At 45.7% G+C, this 23,468-nt stretch overlaps 1 protein-coding gene and 1 non-coding gene across 2 annotated transcripts in view; one reads left to right on the plus strand and one right to left on the minus strand.

The window, feature by feature from the left end:
- Positions 1-325: 325 nt before the first annotated feature.
- On the minus strand, positions 326-397 carry TRNAE-UUC. Its single transcript has one exon. It is a non-coding gene; the product is annotated as a tRNA-Glu (tRNA).
- Positions 398-537: 140 nt separating this feature from the next.
- The window catches only part of ABCD1 (ATP binding cassette subfamily D member 1), a 161,642-nt gene continuing 138,711 nt past the window's right edge, over positions 538-23,468 (plus strand). The window contains exons 1-2 of the mRNA XM_029609328.1: positions 538-2,136; positions 22,758-22,938. Of these exons, the coding sequence (XP_029465188.1) occupies positions 1,219-2,136; positions 22,758-22,938 (1,099 nt within the window). The 5' untranslated portion in view covers positions 538-1,218. The remainder of the gene's footprint in view (positions 2,137-22,757; positions 22,939-23,468) is intronic.

Consider the following 23,468-nt stretch of genomic DNA (forward strand, 5'->3'; position numbering starts at 1 on the left):
GCCCATTTAATAAAAATAATAATATACACACGTGTGTGTGTGTATATATGTATATATATAAAATTTATTTTCTTATATTTATAAACTTGCACCCTCCAACTAAGGTCTCTGGGCAATTACATTACATGTAACAGAAAATATTTAAAAAAAACACATAGAAATTTACAACATACCCAATTAAAAAACTAACATCACTGACTCCTTATTTATTATAAGAAAGAAGACCATTTGGACATAAATATAAATAGCTTTTTACTTCTTACAATTTTAATACTAATTTTACCTGAATTTCCAAAGTAAATGCAGGGAGCTAAAAGGAGTACCTTTCCCATACCGGGAGTCGAACCCGGGCCGCCTGGGTGAAAACCAGGAATCCTAACCGCTAGACCATATGGGATTGGATAGAAAAAGTACCGTAAAGAAGATTGATAACGTAATATAAGACATGGAGCATGCGTACTTTTGAAAACGGCGGTAGGCGGGTAGAGGCCGAGCGTGCGCATAAGGAATAGAAAGGCCAGAGCCGATATTAGGCATAAGCAGAATAAACATGAAGTCAACCGGCAAACGCCATGATACTTTAAAAGCCTATCCTTGCGGAAGTTCTGCGGCACACCTCCTGTCCCAAGCTCCTCCCAACGCTTTAGGGGGCCGTTGCTAAAGACGAGGGATGTAATTCGGGAGAACTGGCAGTTTAGTCAGCAAGAGAGAAAAAAAAATAAAACAAAAACCGGGCAAGACTAGATTCCATAACCGCACGGGCCCGTCTCTGAATTACTTTCGCTGCGTTTATTAGGCTACTTCTCATCCGGCAACAGTGGGTATGGCTGGCGGAATCGCCCTCCGTTGCTCTTTCCCTCCCCTTTGCCTTTAGCCGCCGCCCCGCTCTTTATACTCTAATGGGCTCGACTGGGGGCTATTTTTCGCTCCTCGCGCTAGCATCAGTGCGCCACTGAGGCGCGAGACGGTGACGCTGGGCACCAGCACGACGCCGCTTTGAGTGGCTGCGTGTGACGGTGGCGGTTTGCAGCTCTCTGATGTGCCGGTGCTGATTGGCTTGCTCGGAGGTCTCGGCGTCGGTTCTGGAAAAAAACGCGCGCGCCAATAACACGCGCGGGGTGGGGGCAGTGAGAAGGTAACACGGGCGTATAGCCCACGGGTGAAGAGTGAGTGGGTGGGGGAGGGGCGCATCATTGAGGGAGTAACGTGGTGGCTACCATGCAAATGCCTGCGTGCTCTACCCGGGCACCCAAAACTGCTACTCTGAAGCAGGCAACGGCGTTGGCCCTTGTAGCCTACGGGGCCCTAAGGCTGTACCCCTCCTTGAAGCGCTTGCTGCTGTCACCCCCTAAGCCCCCTCCGCCCAATGGGCTTCTTTCCAGGGCAACAGTGGCTGTGGCCAACGATAGCTGCCCGGGCTACGAGTCCACGGGTGTGAACCGAGAGTTCCTTCGTCGCCTGCTCCGCCTGTTGCGCCTGCTGTTTCCTAGGCTGGCCTGTAAGGAACTGGGACTGCTAGTCCTACACTCAGCAGCCTTGATTTCCCGCACCTTCCTTTCGGTGTATGTGGCCCAGCTGGATGGACGACTGGCCCGTTGCATCGTCAAGAAGCAGCCGACTAGCTTTGCCTGGCAGCTGGTCAAATGGCTGCTGATCGCCCTGCCAGCCACTTTCATCAACAGTGTCATCCGCTATCTGGAGGGTCAGCTCAGCTTGGCTTTCCGCAGCCGCCTAGTGGCTCACGCTTACCGTCTTTACTTTGCCCGCCAGACCTACTACAGGGTTAGTAATATGGATGGTCGGCTGCGCAACCCTGATCAATCACTGACTGAGGACCTGGTAGCATTTGCTGGCTCCGTGGCTCACCTTTATTCAAACTTAACCAAACCTGTCCTGGACGTGGCTGTCACTACCTATACCCTCATCAGCACAGCTAGGACCATGGGTGCTAACGCAGGTTGGCCCTCTGCCATTGCTGGCCTGGTTGTTTTCCTCACTGCCAAGGTGCTGCGTGCTTGCTCGCCCAAATTTGGCAAGCTGGTGGCAGAGGAAGCGCGTCGGAAGGGCGAGTTGAGGTATATGCATTCTCGTGTGGTGGCCAATTCGGAGGAGATTGCCTTTTACGCTGGACATGAGGTGAGAGGGCACTGGATGGTGGGCACTGTTACTTATAAATATTTCAGATTGAAATTGCACCTAGTAGACCTATGGAAGCCTCAAATTGATGAAAGAATGAGGAAGTTAGCAAAAAAAAAAATGTTAATTGGCACTTTAAGATTTAGACTACTTAGTCCTCTTTCCCAACTAGATGATTCATACCATCGGTTTTCTAGGGCACGGATCCTGCTGAAAGGAGAGAGAACAGGTCACTATAGGTCAGATTCAAGTATTCTTCTTTCAGATGATAACATATCTTTTGGCAAATAAGATTGTAAGGACTATCTAGTTTGTTAAATGCAATATTATAGACCTCAGTTGATCTGTCTCTTCCATCATTTCGTTTGCAATTGAGGATCCTCTGTGCTATTTGCAAGTGATTACTGCTTTTGGACTACTGATGCTAGGAAAGTATTTAGGTGCCAAACAAAATGTCTTATAGGACTGTGTTGGGGCTAGGAAAAGGTTGGAAACTGGTAATGAGTTAATGCAGTAGACATTGGCCTTTAGAGAGCAAACTGTGATGCCCTTGAGAGAAGTGGGGATCTATTTTTAAACAAGCTTTTTGCCAATAGTGGTGGGTGTTTCTTTCAATTATTTATTTTAAACTATGGACCCCTGGCAGGGATCAGATCTTGTTATTGTGTTTGCTTAAACTTCAGCCCATTTTCCCTTATTGCTTCTGCATCCCAGACCACCACATTGATCTCTGGTTTGGTGGCACTAACCCCATTTGTCTTGCATTATCAGTTCATAATCCTTAACGCCTCATTGAAAGGAATGGCAGTCAAATTGATTCATTGTGCTGCAGTTGAGTAGGAGGGGGTTGGAATTAAATTTTTGGCAAAAACCATATAGAATATATAGGAATATAGGGCTTGTAATTCTTTGATTCAAACTTGTGTAAGGTGACCCTGTTATTATAATTTGGATTTATATTCTGCTATTGCAGGGCTAATTTACAGTTGATTAGAACAAAGGCATACAAATTGCTAGATAAGTGTATACATGTATATCATTTACAAATCCAAACAAAAATACACATCAGAAAATATCTGACAAAATACACCCACTAATTTGGGAAATAGGGCCCTTGTGCTCCCTGTAAATTTATTATTTACTGGACAAGAAAACAAGCCTTTCTCTTACTGTTAACATGCAAAAAAAAAAGTTCTTTATCCCCCCCCTTCTGTTATATTGTGACACTGACTTTACACTGTGGTATTCTTATAAGATTACTTTGTGTTATCTGTATTTAGTTTATAGCTCTCAGTATCTTTAGAGTCATCAAAGAGGAGTAACTATAAGCATAGACATAATATAATTCATGCTAGTTTAAGGGCCCATGAAAAAATTCCAGGAAAAAACATTAACGCCCCCAACCTTCCACCCCCACCTTGGAAATACACTTTTCCTCCGTGACTGAAAATGTGTATTGTTGCACAGCACATACACTTTACTTACTGGGTAGATGAATGTGTGCTGAGTCAGCATACACAATTTTCCCAGTGTGCAAAAGTGTGTTATACAGCATGCATACTTTTATACTCTGAGGTTGGCCATGGTATACAGGTAAATACATTTTACCTGTGTGAAACATGCAGAAAATTAATGAAAATTCAGCTCAAGGAAACAAAATCAATCTTTAAGGGGACAATAAAAATACCCACAGAGATCTGTATGTGCTTTTTCTTGGGTCCTTTTTACAGATAAACCAATATGACTAGTTTTGAAAATGCAAAACTAGATGTATTATTGCTTTCTCTGATCTACCTCTATCTGCAGGGATGCTTTCACATAATGCTGGTAAAAAGCACATTGTTTGACATTGTGCGTAGTATTATCTACATACAGAGTGAGCATTTTTCAAAGAGCCCATTTCCATGGGTAAAACACTCTGTGGAATGGCATTGAATATTGCTCTCCAAATGTTCCAAAAATTCAACAAATGCAGTTCTTTGTCAACAAGTGGCTGAATTAGCCATGATACATGGTTGATATCAACCAATAGCTCAGAATGCTTTTGCTCTATTGAGCATGTGCAGGAGTCCCACATATGTGCTGCCTCAAGAGCCCCTTAGTCTTTTTTTTTGTCTGAGCTTCTGCACGGACATGTAACGTCTCTCTCTTTCTAATTTGTTTTGTACTTTATAGTCTTTTTCTCATTAACTTGCTTTGAGAATCTAAAGTTAAAAAAAAAATGTCCAGCTCTAAAAAGGTCACCTCTAGTTGTTTAAGGATTGCATGTGTGGATAAAAGATGTCTAACACCAATGGCTAAGATATTTGCTATAAATAGCTAACTGCTGTGACTGTGGACGGATTTCACTGAGATCCCAGAGGGCCTGGAAGATGGAAGAACTTTGCAGGTTGGTGAAAAGCCGAAGTCATTACTCTTCTCAGAGCAGGACCTCCTTGGGCTGTCTTGTGTCAAGTTGAGCAGGAGCTCCTTGAACAAATCTCCCCCTTATGCCATACTGTTTCCCAAATCCATCACTCCACCGGATCGAGTAAGATGAGAAAGCATTGTGAATAAGGGTCTGTGAAGCCTTTATGAGCCCCATGGGGTTTGTTGACGCATAAGAAAAAGAAGCGCCATGCGTCAGAGTGAGCGGTGCAGTTGGCACCCAAAGTTGAGATCAGAATCGGTCCCATGAACAATCCAGTGTTGTCGACGCAGTGGTCTTTGGTGCTATGGGCACATGGATCCCTGGCACTCGTGGTGTAGTGGACCTCTGGCCCTGCTTCCCTGTCAATGCATCAGGCTCTCATTCAACCAATGCGGTTATTCACTTTGATAGGTTCAGCCTCAGGTCTATCAATGCTCCGTGCCCTGGCACAGTCAGAGCACTGGTACCTGACTCCATCTGTATCTGCAATGCATTTGAGACAGGAACAATCACTGAGGGGCTCTGAGGGTAATTCATTGGCTTACCTCCCTCCATCTTGATGTCCTTATCTCAGTACTATCTCTTTGAGCAAGGACTTTGTATGGGGATGCCAGATCTGATATACTCTGTGGTGCCTATTGTCTCCATGCATCCAGCAGTTCAGTTGACCCAGGAAGGAGCTAACTACCTGAAGTCAATTAGGAACTTCTCAAGAGCATGAACTTACATTGGAAAACAGATATCCATAAATCCTTTAATGTCGAACTCCAGTTGCTAAGCCATCATTCCCGTACTGACATAATTAATGAAATCACCTTACAAATTTTTAGTTGGCTTCCTTTAAGTTCCTCACCTGGAAAATAGTGTTCCTAGTTGGCTAGAAGAGTTGGTGAGCTTCAGGCATTGGTTCATTACTCATCGTATCTGCAGTTTTTCCACAACAGAATAGTGCTCTGCACTGACCCCAGATTTCCGCCAAAAGTAGTTTTGGTTTCTCATCTGAACTGAGACATTGTTTTGCCCATGTTCTTACCTCCGTTTGCTGCATTGCAAAAGGGCTTATGAGGCAGCTCACTTGCAGGAACTCCCACGCATGCTCAGTAGTGCAAAAGCTCTGTGAGCTAAGAGAGAAGGGTCCATTCAGTGCTATCTGATGGCATTACCCATGTGTCATGGACAGTTCATCCTACTGTCTTCAGAGACCTCCATTTACAGTAAGCAAACTTGCTTTTTTTGGAGCATGATAGAATGATCAACACAACACATCAAATTATACAAGGGGAGGAGAGTTATCAAAGCCATTTCCTTGGATAAAACAGTTTTACCTGTGGAAATAGGCTTTTTGATTATTTCCCATCCTCAGGTACATGCATTGTCTATAACATGCATACTTTTACCTGTATTGTTTTGAGGGGTTCCTGAGGGTGGAATTTAGGTGGGGGAGGAAACAGCTTGGGTAGTTTAGCTTTCATTATCGCCAAACAAAAAATTACTCCCAGAGGTTTCTCTGGGAGTAATTTTTCTATCTGAAACAGCATACATAGTTTTGTTTTTTGTTTTTTGGTTTTTTTTTTAATTTGGTTTTAGCTTGTACCTTTTTATTGGCAGCTCAAGGCAAGTTATACTTGGATGCAGTAGGTATTTCCTTGTCCTCAGTGAGCTTACGATCTCAGGGTCTAATTTACCAAGGCTTTTCTTCAATTCTGTGTCTGAGGCCCTAAGTTTGTACCTGAGGCAATAGAGGGTGACGTGACTTGTCCAATGTCGCAAGAAGTGTCAGTGGGATTTGACTGCTGATTTCTCTGGGTCTCAGCCTGTTGCTGTAAGCACTAGATGGCTGTTCCCCCTTCAGTAGAAATTACCCACAGAGAGCAGGGAAACATTCTCAGGAGAAAAAGCAAGTACAATTTTCTGTGTGTAACTTTTCATTAGGCAATAATGAAAGAAATATTTATCTGCATAGTTTTGTCTTCATATTGCAGCAAATTCCATGGGTTCAGATTACCCATTGTGTTTGCAAAACTGTGAAGCCGATTGCCTCCAGAGTGTGCATTTCTAGCAGCTGTATTGGTCCTGATGAACTTAGGTTGTGATATCATTATTTTTTTATTTTATTTTTAAGCCCCAACAAAAAAGATGTACAACATGAGCTTTCCACACAGATCTCTTAAATATGATGTTTTCTGTGCTGATTCTCTTTTCTGTTTGCATCTTCCTTCAAGCTGTTGAAGGGGTATGACATAGGGACAAAAGAATGCCAAAATAGTCACAAGCTCAGATTGAAAAGAGTCGGAGGAAGCAAGAACTAAACTATTGCTGATTTTTCTCTGGCTCTCTCTCTCATAGCTTGCTTCTCTGCTTTACCCCTGAGGTTACAGGCAAGTTTTTTTGTTTTTTTTTCTTTGAGTAAGGCCTTCTCTGGTTGGTATTTTCTATTAACTTTTCATATTGAAATATATCAGAGCTTCTCCATTTACTATAGCACACGTAACTCTCATTTTCCCCATTCTAGCACCAGGCTCTTGCTGGCATAGGGCTTTCCATCTCAACCTTTCACCCTGCCTCTCCTACCTTGATATAAACACTCAGCTTTTTCACGCTCTCTGAGATAAGCCATGACTTTTATCCTATTGCCCTGTGGTAACATCTTCCTTGCCCACCACTGTGATGCTTGTTTCTCACATACTCCAAATACAAAGGTCTTACCTTGATTAAAGTCACTACCTTCTGTTATTAACTTTAGGTTCCCATTCTCATCTATCCAGTACAAGATTTCAGGGGGTGAATAGGGAGGGGGAGAGGGCCAATGGGCGCTCCTTCCTTAGAAAGCTGAAAGAGTTAGTTTTGCTTAGTCCTGGCACCTGCCCTCCTCCCTTTACTCCGCCAATATGGCATTCAGTCTCTTTATTGCATCAGATAACGTGGCTAAGGAAGGACAGTACTCCAGGGATCTCATATTGAATGTTCCCATTTCCTAATCTTTTATAAGCCAACTCATAAAATTGTCTTCTGTGGGATGCTAAGTGTACTAGGTCTTGGGTTAAGGTCAAGTAGAAATTGTGAAAAGCTGCTTAGATAGCCTCCCTCCATGTGAATTGGTGGCTGATGCGCTAAAGGCTTTATCGCAGGAAGAGCTTTTCTCAGTACCGGTATTTGAGAGGTACTGTTCTGGAACCTGTAAGATTTCCAGTCTTTACCTGAGCTGCTCTGGGGAAAAGTTGTTCTCGGAATCTTGTTTATACACATCACACTCTTTCCTTTCCTCTTGCACATCTCTTCTTCCCCTCTTCTTTCTTTCTTTTTTTCTTCCCCCTTTCTTTCCTGCTCTCTTGGTTGTAGTGATGCTAATTCCTGGAAAGCAGACATTGTATTCTAAATCTGCTTGATAATTCTGCAAGAAACTGAGACTGACTAGTTTTGCAAAGGAGGTCAAGATTTCCTAACCAAGTTATTTTTCATGTATCTCTTCCTCTGAGCCATCCCAGCTCCTATGCTCCTACTGCCATTGTTGCACATTGTCTGAAGCAATGTTATTAATCACATTCAGGAGGAGAATTTTGTTTAAATCTATAGGTCTTGTTCTCTCAACTATTTCCTAGTCTTACTAAACTGTATGCCGAGTTAATGATGTCTAGGCTGAGAGTTCATAAAACTCTGGTTTCTTAGTGACCAGTCAGATGAATCCAGAGCAAGTGGGTTATGCACCTTTACCAGCAGATGGAGACGGAGCAAACTGTCGTTACAGTACATATACCCCTACAGTGACATCAGCCTGCCAGTATTCTCCATCTCCAGCAGATGGTGGACATGCATCTCCCTACTGGGGATTGCTTCATTTTAAAAAAGTAGAATTAAGGATATTACATTCGCCCTGCTCTTCTGTGGTGATACCAAAAGGTCCCTCCCACAGTTGAGAATTCCTGAGGTGACTTCTGTGGTCCCTCAGATGAGTGCCTTGGTGCAGCCACTGGTTTTTCAGCCCGTGTGGACTTAGCTGCTTAAGCTGCTGAAAGGCAGCGGGTGCAGGAAGCCGAGCACGGCAGTGATGACACATGCCCTCTTCCTCCGCAGCCGGAGACCATCTGTGTACTCAGCCGGGTAAGGTATATTTACAGAGACGTAAAAGTAGGCTTTTATAGCTTAGGGCTTCCTCCTTTTTCCCGGTTTCTGTGCTCGGGGTGCTGTTCTGACATTTGTCCCGCTCAGTGGGAGGTCGAGGGATGTGGGCAGCTTAGCGGTTGAGCAGCCTTTGTAGGCTAGGTTCTGCTTTGAGGTTTTTTTGCTGTGTGCCACATGGTAGGCCACAACAGCATTTCGCACACTTTCTAAGGCTGCCCTCTATAGGATTGTAGGTTCGGTGTGTGTGTGTCTAGCTGTGAGACAAGGTTGTGCGTCCAGTTTTTGGATGGTTAGTCAGGCCTTGTATTATGTGCGTCTAAGTTAAGCAGCACCTTTTAAGTGGTTGCATGCTTATCTGTGCACACAAGTTTTATTGTGCCCTTAAATTTGTATGGCGCTTATTTGTGGAACGCCTAAGTTTTGGACACACAGGAATTGGGACATCTAGATGTGAGATGCCTAAGTGTTGGATGTCTAATATTTTTGGACGTACAAAAAAAAAGCTAGATGCAGGCCTCCTGCCGCCTCTTAAGCGCACTGTCTGCCATAATGGCGCCTATGCCTGAGAAACCTAAGTGCCTTTCTTTTTGCACTGCCTGTCATATTCGTACATCTCTGCCAGGAGTGCCTGCTAACTTATGTCAACGCTGTTTTGGAGGCTCAGGAAGAATTGCCGCCTTCTGATTTCAGTAAGCCTGGCTCTTCCCAGCCGGATATAGTCCTGGGTGCAGACAGCTCAGTGAGGCACCTGATTTTGGAACGCCCGTAACTGGTTCCTTAGCAGGGAAGGATAGCTCAGTGAGCACACCTCAGGTAACTCCTGGATTGGATGCTTCTACCTTTTTGTAGATAGTTTTTTTTTCCAGAACAGAGTTGCAGGTAGGAACCTTGCTGGGACCTACTGTTAACAGCCCAGGAGTACTGCTAGTGTTTAGCAGGACTTCGCGATGGAAGTCCAGATGGCATGGATGATGATGCCAATCCTGACTCCCTTGAGGATGGTGAAATTCCTCCAGGATTAGAACTGTATAGAACTATGCTACGGTTCTTTTCATAAGAACAAACTGCCAGGTCTGATTTCCCAGACCTTGAAAATGTTTAGAGTTCCTGGGGCAGACGCTGTGACCGAGCCGAAGAAAATAATCCCATTTTGGTTTCCTTGCGTAAGGCCTCTTGTTTATTCCCCGTGATGGAATCCATTCAAGAATTAATTGATCTCGAGTGGGGGCGCCTCAGAGGCTAATTTCAAAGGGGGTTGGATTTTAGAAGGCCTGTACCCTCTGGATCCAGTGGCAAGAGAGCATTTGTTTTCTGAAGGTAGATGCACTTGTGTGTGCAGTCTCCAAGCGGACCACTATTCCTGTGGAAGGAGGAGTGGCCTTGAAGGATGCTCATGATAGGATTGAGACTATCCTTAAGCGTTTGAAGTAGTGGCAATGACCTTGTAGATTGCTTTTTGTTGTTCCCTGGTGGCTCGATCTTGTTTGTTTCTCTCCGAGGAGGTTGATGACTCTGGGGTGAACTCCAAGGTAGTTATGGAGCCAGCTGCTGCTTTTTTGGTAGATGTGGGCTGTGATTTGGTCCGCTCTTGCCAGAGGAGTGGCTTCCATAGGAGTGGCCAGGCGTCAGTTATGGCTGAGAAATTGGTCAGCCGATGCAACCTCCAAGGCTAACCTTACCGAATTGCCTTTTAAGGGCTCGCTATTATTTGAGAGTGAGTTGAAAAAGCTGGCCAGTAAGTGCAGAGACTCTCTGGTTGCTCATTTGCCAGAGGATAAGAAGCAAATGCCATGCTCTTTTTAACTTGAGAGGTCATACTAAAGGATCCAGGCGTTTTTGTCCCTACAGAGGAATAACCTTTTAGAGAATTTGACCTTTTGATAGGTCTCAGTCCTTTTGTCTCTGACAGCCAAGAAGGGGTGCAGGTTCAGGTAGTGGAACCTCCCGACTCTTCCAATGAAGGTTTGCTGACCCACCCCTGGGAATGGGAGATAGGGGGGATGCCTCTCTCTCTTCTGTCATAGGTGGGTCAAGATCACATTGGATCAATGGGTCCTGGAGGTGGTAGGAGAAGGATATGCGCTGGAGTTTCACAATGTTCCTCAGGATGTGTTCATGGTGTCTCCCTGCCACTCACCACAGAAGAAGTAGGCAGTGGAAACTATATTGGCAAGGCTCCTCAGTCTGAGGGATGTGGTTCCAGTGCCAAAGTCTTATGGGTCGGTATTCCATTTATTTCATTGTGTCCAAGAAGGAGGGCTCCTTTCATCCCATCCTGGATCACAAAGATGTCATCATCTGCGGGTGATGCATTTTCGCATGGAAACATTGAGCTCGGTAATAATGGCCATACAGTAGGGGGAATTTCTGACCTCTTTGGATCTGTCTGAAGTGTACCTTCATATTCCCATCTGACTAGAGTAGCAACACTTTCTGCGGTTTGCAGTTCTGGGATGCCATTATCAGTTTCGGGCCCTGCCCTTTGGTCTGGCCACTGCCCCAAGGACCTTTTCCAAGGTAATGGTGGTAGTGGCGGCAGAATTGAGAAAAGATGGGATCCTCGTTCACCCGTATTTAGACGACTGGCTGATTTGAGCCAAGTTGCTGGAAAAGAGCAGCAGAGTGACCCGCAAGGTAATCTCCCTGTTGCAGGAGCTCGGCTGGGTGGTGAACCTGGCCAAAAGCAGTTTTCAGCCTGCTCAGTCATTGGAATTCCTTGGTTTGGTTCGACATGAAGCAGGGCAAGGTGTTCCTGCCAGGAGTATGCATTCAGAAGTTGATGTCTCAGCTCGTCTGTAATTGAACACTCTGCGTCCGACTGTATGGTCCTACCTGCAAGTACTTGGCGGCGACCCTGGAAGTAGTCCCGTGTGGAAGGGCGCATATGCATCCTCTACAGCTCTCCCTGCTGTCCTGGTGGAATCTGCAGTCTCAGGATTATTTGTTTCGGCTCCCCATGCTGATGGAAATCTACTCCCAACTGCAGTGGTGGCTACAGGTGGATCATCTAAGGAAGGGAGTTTTCCTAGCACCTCCAGACTGGCTAGTACTGACAACAGATGTGAGCCTCCTCGGTTGGGAGTTCACTGTCAGGAGCTGATGGCGCAAGGGCACTGGAATGTAGAAGAGTCTCTCTGGAACATCAATCGACTGGAAGCCAAGGATGTCCAGTTGGCATGTTTGCAGTTCAGCGACAGGCTGCAGGGTTGATTGGTCCGTTTAATGTCGGACAATGTATAATTTGTAATCTTATACAAATTATAGTTTTTCCTTATTGTGCCTTTCTGTAAATAGATGTGATGGTGAGTTAACTTAACGGAGGTATAGAAGAGTTTTTAAATAAACAACTATGGATTACATCAATTGGCAGGGAGGAGCCAAGATCCAGCAAGTGTCGCAGGAAATAGATCAGCTTATTGAATGGGCAGAAGTACATCTCAGATGATCTCAGCCTCACATAGCAGGAAAAGGCAATGTAAGAGCGGACTTTCTCAGCAGAGAGAATCTGGACCCAGGAGAATGGGTCTTGTCAGGCGAGGCATTTCAGATGATTCTGGATCGCTGGGGTCCCCCTTTCCTAGACCTGGCGACTTCTGGCAATGTGAAAGTTCCGTGATTCTTCAGTTGCAGGAGAGATCCAAAGTCGTTGGGGATCGATGCCGTAGTGCAGGAGTGGCCGAAGACTGATTGCTGTATGCCTTTCTCCATGGCCCATGTTGGGCAGATTGGTCAGAAGGATTGAGTGCCATAGAAAGATGGTGCTCTTGGTTGCTCCAGATGCACCCAGGAGGCTGTGGTATGTGGATTTGCAGCGGCTCCCAGGGGACTCGCCCCTTCGACTTCTGGCACACAGGAACCTGCTATGTCAGGGTCTGGTTCTTCACAAAGATCCAACTCTGTTTTATCTTATGGTATGGCCCTTGAGAAGGCTCGATTGCTGAAACGTGGATATTCTGTAGCGGTGATTTCCACTTTGCTTAGAGCTAGAAAGTTCTCCACTTTCTTGGTCTGTGTGAGTTTGGCAAGTGTATGAGGCCTGGTGTGAGGATAGAGGTTCTCTTCCTCATTTGTCCAAGATCCTGTTCATTTTGGAATTTTTGCAGGATGACTTGAATAAAGGTTTGGCCCTTACTTCCTTAAAGATACCAGTAGCGGCTCTCGCCTGTTTCAAGGGCCGGGTGAATGATGGCTCCTTGTCGGCTCATCCTGATGTGGCCCATTTCCTGAAAGGAGTGAAACATCTTTGCCCTCCCTTGCAGTTTCCAGTACCCTTATGGAGTCTTAATTTGATCATGGATTTCTTAGCGGGTCCTACATTTTAGACCGATGTGTAACCTGTCCTTGTAGTTACTGACATTGAAAACAGTGTTTCTTGTGACCATTTGTTCTGCTTGGAGAGTTTTTGAGCTGCATGCCTTGTCTTGCCAGGAGCCCTTTCTCCAGGTGACTCCAGGGGTGATAAAGCTGCATACTGTTCCTTTTTTACCGAAGGTGGTCACTGAATTTCACTTGGATCAGGCCATCTCCCTGCTGTCTCTGGACAGAGAGAGAGAGACATAGGGGATTATTGTCTGTTGTGACCCTTGGATGTCAAGAGACATATCACCTGGTATCTGGAGGTTACTGAGCCTTTACAATAAACGGATCGCCTGTTTTGGCCTTCATGGCGGTATTAAACAAGGAGAGCTGGCTTCGCGGGCTACAATAGGAGGTAGTCACAGCAGTATACATTGCTGGTAAACCGTTACCTAGTCAGGTTAGGGCTCATTCCACTAGGGCTCAGGCAGTTTCATGGGCGGAAGTTAAGTTGCTGTCTCCTGTTGACATTTGCCGAGCTGCGACATGGTCCTCCTTACACACTGTTTCCAGGTATCATCGTCTGGATGTGTAGGCCCAGGAGGACACAGCCTTTGCACGTGCAGTTTTGACAGGACTATGGGCAGCCTCCCACCCTATTCGGGAGTAGCTTGGGTACATCCCACTTGTTCTGGATTCATCTGACTGGACACTAAGAAATGAGAAATTACTACTTAACTGATAATTTTCTTTAGGACAGTCAGATGAATCTAGCCTCCCTCACTTGGCTGCCGAATGATTGTACTGTTATCCTCTTGAGTGACTGTTACAGGATTACTGATAAGTGTTAGTCCAGTCCCTAGACTAGTGTTAATACGTTTCTTGTCTGAGCTCAGTTCTTCCTGTTGGCTGAGTATTGACATGGTTATCCGTTTTTAATAAAGATTTTTGCTAGGCTGTCCACAGTTTGCTTTTGAAGAAAATACTGGCAGGCTGATGTCACTGCAGGGGGGTATATGTAATGTGACGTAGGTTTGCTTTGTCTCCATCTGCTAGTAGAGGTGCATAACCCACTTATTCTGATTCATCTGACTATCCTAAAGAAAAGGAAATTATCAGGTAAGTAGTAATTTCTCATTGCTGAAGACTAGTGAGGATTTGAAACTACCTCTCCTCAGAAATTGATTAGTGTGCTGTCTTGGTATATGGTGAGTAGGGACCTTTGTTTTCAGTTTTTATTTTATTTTTCCACACGTTAAAAAAAGGTGGAAGGAAGGCCAAATGACTGCCGGCCGGGTTAGAAGGTGAGGTGAGAGAGGCTATTCTAGCCAAAAGAACATCTTTCAAAAGTGGAAAAGGGATCTGAATGAAGAAAATGGGGGACAGCATAAGTACTGGCAATTATGCAAAACATTGATCAAGAAGTCATAGATGGAATTTGGAAAGAAGCTTGTTGAGAAAGTAAAACTCATAATAAAAACTTGTTCATGTACATTTGAAGCAAAAATCCTGAGTCAGTTGGACCATTAAATGATCAAGGGGTAAAAAAAGCAATAAGAAGAGGACAAGGCCTTTACTGAGAAAGATGTAAAGCAGATACCCATGCCAGAAATTATATTTAAAGGTGATGATTCAAAGGAACTGAAACAAATTTCACTGAACCAGGAAGATGTAATAGGGCAAATTTGACAAACTAAAGAGTAGCAAATCACCTGAACCAGAAGAGGTGTGTGTGGAAACCAAAATTGCAGATCTTCTGTAGTAGTTTGTAAACTATCATTAAAATCAGCTACAATATCTGAAGATTGGAGAATGGTCTATGTAATGCCAGTTTTTATAAAGGATTCTGGGGTGATCTACTGGTGAGCCTGACAGTCGAGCCAGGAAAAATAGTTGCAACTATTATAAAGAACAAAATTACTGAACCATATAATCAGTTTAATGGGACAGAGCCAACATGGATTTAGCCAAGTGAGGTTTTGCCTAACAAATTTGCTAAATTTTTTTGAAGGCATGAATAAATGTGGATAAATGTGAACCAGTTGATATAGTGTATCTGAATTTTCAGGAAGTGTTTGACAAAGTACCTCATAAGAGACTCTTGAGGAAATAAAAAAAATCATGGGATAAGAGTCTATGTTCTGTTGTGGATTGAGAACTGGTTGAAAGGTACAAAACAGAATAGGGCTAAATGGTCAATTTTCTCAGTGGAGAAAGGTTAAAATATGGAATGCCTCAGGAATCTGTACTGGGACCACTGCTTTTTAACATATAAAATGATGTAGAGATGAGAACGAATGATGTGATCAAATTTGCTGTTGATACAAAATTATTTAAAGGTGTTAAATCACAAGAGAATTGTGAGAAATTGCAAGAGTACCTTGAGAGACTAGGAGACTGGGCATCCAAATGGCAAATTACATTTGTCCACTTAAATGTCAAGTGATGCATGTAGGGAAGAGCAACCTTAATTATAGCTACATGATGCAAAGTTCTACACTGGGAGTCAAAACCCAGGAATAAAATCTAGGCATTATTGTGGATACTGTGTTAAAATCATGTGCTCGGTGTGTGGCAGCAGCCAAGAAGGCAAATAGAATGGTAGGAATTATTAGGAAAGGAATGGAGAACGAGAGAGAATATCATAATGCCTCTTATCACTCCATGGTGCAACATCACCTTGAGTATTGTGTGCAGTTCCAGTCACTGCATCTCAAAAAAAGATATAGCAGAATTTGAAAACATACAGAGAAGTATGACCAAAATAAGGGGGATGGAGCGATTCACTTATGAAAAAAGGCTAAAGAGGTTAGGGCTCTTGGAGAAGAAATGTCTGAGGGGAGATATGATAGAGGTCTATAAAATGTGTAGTGAAATTGGTAAACACGAATTGATTGTTTTCCGCAAATAAGCAGGTTGAATTAGCCATGACATCTGAGGATGTTCCTCCGGTCCTCTAGATAGCGGAGCGCCAAAGAGCACACAGACTTGAGCTCTGTTTGCCTGCCGGTGCATACACCACTTAGTTCCCAGCTTGCCTCAGTCTTGTTCTTTCCTGCACAGAGCTCCGTATCTCTTACTGCTACATTGTTGGAACTGCAGTAATTAACTCCTCATGGGCCCAAAAATAAGAAGTGAAGATGCCAAGACCATCTGGATTCAAATCTTGCCAGTGGGGCAAGATTATGTCCATTACGGATGGACACACGTTCTGCTCTATCTGTCTGGGGCCCAACCACGACCAGGCCAACTGCAGGGACTGCAGTCGCATGTCCCCGAGGGCATGCAGGCAGAAAGCAGCAAAAATTCAGAAGCTGAAGGAGGCAGCAGCACCCCAGACTGCACAGTCTGCCTTGGGATCTACCCAATCCTCTCCAGGCCCCAGCTGGGAACCCCTGAGAGAAGGAAAAGAGGGCCTGCTCAGTAGGACCCTCAAGTAATGAAAGGGCCCCATGGAAGCGCACCCTAGCCGCTTCGACGCAGGGAGCATCAGTGGAGCAACAGCCTTCTAAATCCGGGCAAGTTGCGGTTGACGCACCACATCGAGGAGTTGGCGTGAAACACTCGACGCATCGAGGTACTGTGTGTCGAAGCAGGCCTACCAGGAGGAGAAATCAAAGCGGCGAAGAGAGTCACCTGATGAAGCTTCTCACCAGAGCACTAGCCTGCATCGGGGGCGCCATGCGGACCCTGTGGAGAGGGGGAAGCCAACAGACCACAGAGTTCCACATACGGCAGATGCGAGTTTGACACCTACAACCCAGCTGCTGTCTCTACGTGGAGCCCCTGTCCCAGATTGGGAAGGGCTGTCAGACATGGAGTTTGCTCAGGGATCAAGAGGATCCTCCCAATTGTCTAGGATCTTTTTAGACCTGTCGTCCACCTCCAGGCGAAAGCAGGAGGGTCTCACTTACAGGAGCTGCTGGAGGAGAAGAATAAGCGGGAGTCCTGTGTAGAGCAGGAACTGATATGCCTGAGAGGGCCAGACTCGGACATTTTGCTAGCGGCAGTACCACCTGAGGGAGCGTAGACCCCTCTGGCAGAAAAAGCGGTGACGCAGTTATCACAGGTACTGAGCCATTTCTTGGCCTCACTGTGGGCAGGAAGGCCCGATCCCCAGCGTACCATCAGCCCCAGTGAGGGTGGATATTAGCCAGCCGAGAACAACTACCCGCAGCGAGGAGCCACAAGAAGAATCGCTCTAAGAGTTGCTCGCCTTGTCATCAGACTCCTCGACAGGGTATCCTTCAGATCCCCCGGAGGAACTACCTAAGCCCATCTCCCTACCAGAAGACCTCTCCTACTCAAAATTTGTGGCGAAGGTGGGCACTACTCTCAATTGAGACCAAGAAAATGCCAGATCCCAGAGCGGAGGTAATAGGGATCCTCAAGATCTTTGAGGCTCCGGTAGAGCCGACTGCTTTGCCTTCTCATGCGGTCTTGGATGAAGTGATGACCTGGGTATGGCAACTCCCTTTTTGTGGGGCGGCAACCTTGCAAAAATGGACTTGAGTTCAGGATGCAGGAGTCACCCTTTTATAGCATGGTGCAGCTCCCTTATGTCTCTATCGTGGTAGAATCAGCCATGAGGAGGGCAAAGAAACCTCAACTACATGCCAGTGCCCTCTGGGGAAGGATAACAAGTATCTGGTCAGTTTTGTTAAATGCATATTCCAGGCCGCAATGCTGAATGCCAAGATTCTAACTCAAAAAAACCCAGTGTAGCATGAAACTCATAAATAACCACTATTATAATATCTTGCCACACAAAATGTAGGACATGAAATTTTACTTTATAGAGTGACCATCATATAGCACTATAGGCTTGTACGGCTTTTTTTGAGAAAGCTCTATAATTAGCTCTAGGGCTTTATAATCATCGGTCACTCTACTGATGTATTTATAGATGCTGAATTTTATTGATGCTTTAGGATTAAAGCTATCCCACTTATCTGCTTGGAATCCTCTTAAGTCCAATAACGGATAATAGAAAGCTCAATCACTTAAGTTGACTCCAAGCAGATAAGTGGGATAGCTTTAATCCTAAAGCATCAATAAGTTCAGCATCTATAAATACATCAGTAGAGTGACCGATGATTATAAAGCCCTAGAGCTAATTATAGAGCTTTCTCAAAGAAAGCCGTACAAGCCTATAGTGCTATATGATGGTCACTCTATAAAGTAAAATTTCATGTCCTACGTTTTGTGTGGCAAGATAATATAATAGTGAATGCCAAGATTCAGCAACATCATGTAAGATCCCCAATCGGGAGACCCCGCCCCCCCGACATCACTGATGACGGCGCCGGAGCACCAGGCGTCGCGCGCCGAAGGGGCACCCCCCTTTGTGCACCCCTTAGTACAATTTGTAGTGCTAGTTCTAGTTAATATCTTTGCAATCGGTTGTCTCTCATTTTTGTTTAATATGCATTCTGTTATACTTTTTTGCTCAATTGTTAAAAGTATTGCCATTTGAACCTTGTAAACCGTTATGATGGCTTTACTGAATGACGGTATATAAAACTCAACAAACAAATTCCGTTCTACATCACCCAGTGCTTATACGAATGTCTTCAGTAGTTAAGACGAGTGGTGGTGGCAATTGATCCGGATGGGAACCCCCCCTCCCTCTTCACAGTTACATGCGATGCAGGAAGGATTGCACCACTTGCTTCGTACTATCTATGAAGCATTTGACACCTCAGCCAGGATTTCCGCAGGTGCCATCGTGGCCAGATGCCTGGCCTGGCTGCAGGCAAGCGCCATCAGGGAAGATGTCCATGAGAAGTTTTCTGACCTTCCCTGCCTTCCTGATCTCTTCGGCAATAAGCTGCAGGAGACTGTAACCCAGTTAAAAGAACAAAATGTTGCGGTGTAGTCGCTGACTCTCCCAGGGGAGCAACAGCTGGGAAGAAGGTATCCCTCAACCCCACGAAGAATGCAGTGTTTAGTCCAACTATTAGATACACAGCAGTCGCAAAACCATGGGGGTAGAGCCTACCCTTTTTTTCGCCCGCAATCATACCAGTCATCCAGGGAGCAACAGACACAACAGCCCTAGAGCCACAGCAGACAACACAGCCACCGCCAGCAGCCGCCCCCCCTGAGGACCCAACCAGCTCCAAGCCCAAACGGGTTTTAGTAGCAACCATTCGTACTTGACTGACACTGAAGCCTCGAGCAGGCTCCCAGGGGTAACAGCATCAGGAGAAGCCCAAGACACAGAAGTTCGGCATAGTGCCATACAGGAGTACCGCCTGCCATCGATTCACACCCAGGTGGACTCAGGGGGTTGGATCCCCATGCTATCCCTCTCTCAGGACATGGTAAAGACCCTGCACCTCCCTAAGATGGAAGGCCTGCACCCAGCGTACCTGTGGGCAATACAGATACTCCCAGCTCAGTGGAACACGCTTTTACTGCAGGGCTTCCTTGTTCACTGGGAGCTGCACAAGTAATCCACTATCAATCAACTGATGGCTCTTTCCACACCCCGGCGGTGGTAGTCTACAAACTTCGTGCCCAGCAGCATTAGGGGCCTCGACATTACGGGAAACACGGATCGTGTCAACTACCTCTGTCACCGGTCATTGTCAGCGGTCACAGCCCAGAGGGAGGCAGACCCGACTGGATTCCGGATACTTGCACTGAGCAGAGCACAGATCATTCGAGTGCGAAGCGTGAGCTGTACTGCCCTTGCTCTTCCCGTCCTGAAAGTGATCAGAGGGAGAAGCACCAGCCTGCTCCTTCAGTCCAAAGGGCAGACACAATGCCAGGGACATGTGGAGCTCAGGTACCGAAAGACGGGGGACTGCAACCTTATCCACTGGTGGATAGTGCAAAAATAGAGAGGACCGTTCTAACACATTGGATTTATCAAGACCAATTCAGGATGTATTGGCCTCCTCTAGGAAGTGTTGTGTCCGTCTGTTCCCGAGGCCCTCTCTCCACCCTCCTCACCTCTTTGCCGTCTCCCTCTTCACCCGTGGGAAGATTGGCTGCCGTGGCATTCCTCCGGCGTCCCCGGACCGGCTCCACGCTGCGAACCGCCATGTTTCCTGGAGGCCTAGGGGCGCACACGGCATGGCCCTGACTGAAGTACCGGCGATGGCACGAACCTCGGGGGCGTCCCCCGAAGATGACGTCACCCGCGACGGATATTTAAGGTCTTAGAATTTGCTAACATATCGAGTTAGCAAGGGGTTTTGCTACCTAAGCTACTCTGCCTCCTCGGACTAACTAGGGGTACCCGCTCCTCGGGGGCCTCGCACTCTCTCTTACTTTGTAGATTGCAGTCTGGACCCGGTACTCTCTCCTCGAGGGCCCTTGTTCCCGGACTTCTTCAAATTCACTTCTGCCTACTACATCTGTGAGTTACCATTGCTCTCTCAGAGCTTTCTCTGGAACCAGGTACTCGCTCCTCGAGGGCCTATACATTCTAACTCCTGGGCTTCTATGAGACATTGTGTGAGTCTTACCATCAGGTTCGGTACATGAACTCTGCTTACCCTGCCTACTCACTATTTTTCAGTTTCTCTACAGCTCAGCCTCCAGGGATCGCTGTTCCAGCTTCTGAGGGACTACAGCCCAGCCGGGCATTCCAGCTCACTGCTGCCACCTCTGGTGGTTCAGTATACACTGTCTAATGAAAGAACTAGCTTGTGTCTGTCTCCATACTCTGAGCCTGACCGGTGGTCCCTCTCGGGGTCTTCCTCGGGGGCGTGGTCATCTGCCACTGGTCCAAGGATCCACCTACAACTCTCCTAATTACTACAGATTGCTAACTCCTATCTGATTGCTCCTCCATCAGATGGCGGTTTCATTACATATTAACATAGTGCGACTTAGCAGTCGTCTCTTCTCCAAGCTGAAATGTCCTAACCTCTTTAGTCTTTCCTCATAGGGGAGTTGTTAGAGTGCATGTAAGCGTGATTGCAGCTTACCACCTTCCTCAGGAGGGCTCTCCGTTGTCATGCCACCCACTCGTCTCCAGGTTCTTGAAGGGCATTCTCCAGCTGCTCCCACCGGTGAAAAAGCCACCAGTGCCATGGGATCTTAATCTGGTCCTGGAGCAGTTGATGCTCCCACCCTTCAAACCTATGGACAGCTGCCACATACGACACCTTTCCTGGAAAGTCCTCTTTCTAGTGGCACTCATCTCGGCGAGGAGAGTCGGTGAGTTACAGGTGCTGGTTCATTACTCACCTTACCTGGAGTTCTACCATGATAAAATAACATTAAGGACTCATCCATTGTTTCTTCCCAAGGTGGTGTCGGCCTTCCACCTCAATCAAACTATTACACTGCCGTCCTTCTTCTTCCCGAAGCCACACCGATCGGAGATGGAGAAACGGCTTTATACACTAGACTGCAAATGTGCCTTGGTGTATTACAAACAGCATATATAGTCGAACTCCAGAGCCTCTTAGCTATTCGTCTCTTTCAACCCGAATGCCCCTGGACTCCCCATCACTAAGAGGACCTTGACATCGTGGATCGCACAGTGCGTCGGGTTCTGCTACGACAAAAGAGCAGAAACCCTGTCTACTGCACCAAAGGCTCACCAGGTTAGAGCAATGGCTGCCTCCATGGCACATTTATGCAAAGTGCCTATTCAGGATATATGCAAAGCCGCCAAGTGGTCGTCACTACACACTTTCATGACGCATTACTGCCTCAACCAGCAAGCAACCGCAGGCACAGCAAAGAGGAACCGGGTTGAGCATAACCCCATGCGAGAACCGGAATGGACTGTGTCACCTCCAATACCAGGGGGTGCTCAATCCTCTCAGCTTGGGACTCCCCAGATGTCATAGCTAATTCAACTTGCTTATCTGCGGAAAAAAGCAAGCTTGTTTATTGTAAATGGTGTTTTCCATGGATAGCAGGGTGAATTAGCCATGCCCACCTCCCTGGACAATCTCCGGACACTGCAATTGCAAGTTTAGATAAACAGACTGAGGCAAGCTGGGAACCACATGGTGTTATGCACAGGCAGGCACACAGAGCTCAACTCTGTGCTGTTTGGAGCTCTGCCAGTTGGAGGACCGGAGGAACATCCCCAGATGTCATGGCTAATTCACTCTGCTATCCACGGGAAAACACCATTTACGGTAAACAAACTTGCTTTTTTTCCTTTCAAAATGTACAAAGACTAGGGGACATGCATTGAAGTTACTAGGTAATATATTTAAGACAAAATATTTTCTATTACTTAATGCATAATTAAACTCTGAAATTCGTTACTGGAAGGCCTGGTAAATGCTGTTAGTGTAGCTAGGTTTAAAAAAGGTTTGGACAAGTTCCTGGAAGAAAAGTCCACAAACCATTATTAAGGTGAACTTGGGGAAATTCACTGCTTATCCATGGTAAAAGCAGCATGGAATCTGCTTATACCTGTATCTCAAGTATCTGGAAGGATCTTTTGTGATCCTTCCAGATACTTGAGACCTGGATTGGCCACTATTAGAAACAGGATTTTGGGCTGAATGGACCTTTTGGTCTGATCCAGTGCTGCAAATCCTTTGTTCTTGGGGATTTCAATGTTATAACAGAAAAGTCAGTGGAAAAGCCATTTTTTCACTGATTAATATTTTATGACATTGAAATTCCCAGGAAAAATGAAATAACTGAAAACACAAAGGTCCTTATCTTTGAGGCATCCCAGAAAATCAATTTTACCCCCTCCTGCAGTAGGAACATTCCTTTAGTGAGTGTCTTTGCATTTGTGTGATGTATTTGCCTACAATACTGTCTCTTTTGAATGATGTCCCTCTTCTACTCGTCCCTCTGGCAGGTGGAGCTCTCTCTGCTCCAGCAATGCTATCAAGACCTAGCATCCCAGATCAACCTTATCTTGCTGGAGCGGCTGTGGTATGTCATGCTGGAGCAGTTCCTGATGAAGTACGTCTGGAGTGCCTCTGGCCTTGTCATGGTGGCCATGCCCATCATCACAGCCCCCGGCTACTCTGGGATTGGTGAGAGCACCTCCGGACCCACTCTTTTTTTCCTCTCCTAGCATTTCTGCTTCTTTGTTTCATCTCACCCTTGGACAGTTCTAGCAGACCTACTGAGTGACCCAAATTTGTAGGTCATTTCTGGCTTTTACTCTTCCTTCTCTAGATTGTTTGGTCCTCGTAGCTCTGACTTACAATGGAAGAAAATGTACTGGTACTCTGGATTGACAGAGTATCTCCTTTGAAAGACCAACTCATATGGCAGCTCTGATTTAATAGAATTACTAAATGGTCCTTGTTTTGAGTTTTGCTGTAATATATAAATGATAGGAGACTTTGCTGGATTGAATCTTCCTTTAACATATAAGGTATGGGAATAATAGTGACTGTAAAAGAACTTAGTCGTCTTAATAAGTGAAGCAGAGGTGCATAAACTTAGTTTTTGAGGGCTGCAACCCAGTTGGATTTTCAGAATTTTCAAAATGAATATGCATCATGTCTTCTAGGTGGTTGCAAATGAGAGCTCATGGTGCCATTGCCCAATAGAGACC

The sequence above is a fragment of the Rhinatrema bivittatum genome, chromosome 1, assembly GCF_901001135.1.
Source record: "Rhinatrema bivittatum chromosome 1, aRhiBiv1.1, whole genome shotgun sequence".
Classification (NCBI taxonomy): Eukaryota; Metazoa; Chordata; class Amphibia; order Gymnophiona; family Rhinatrematidae; genus Rhinatrema; species Rhinatrema bivittatum.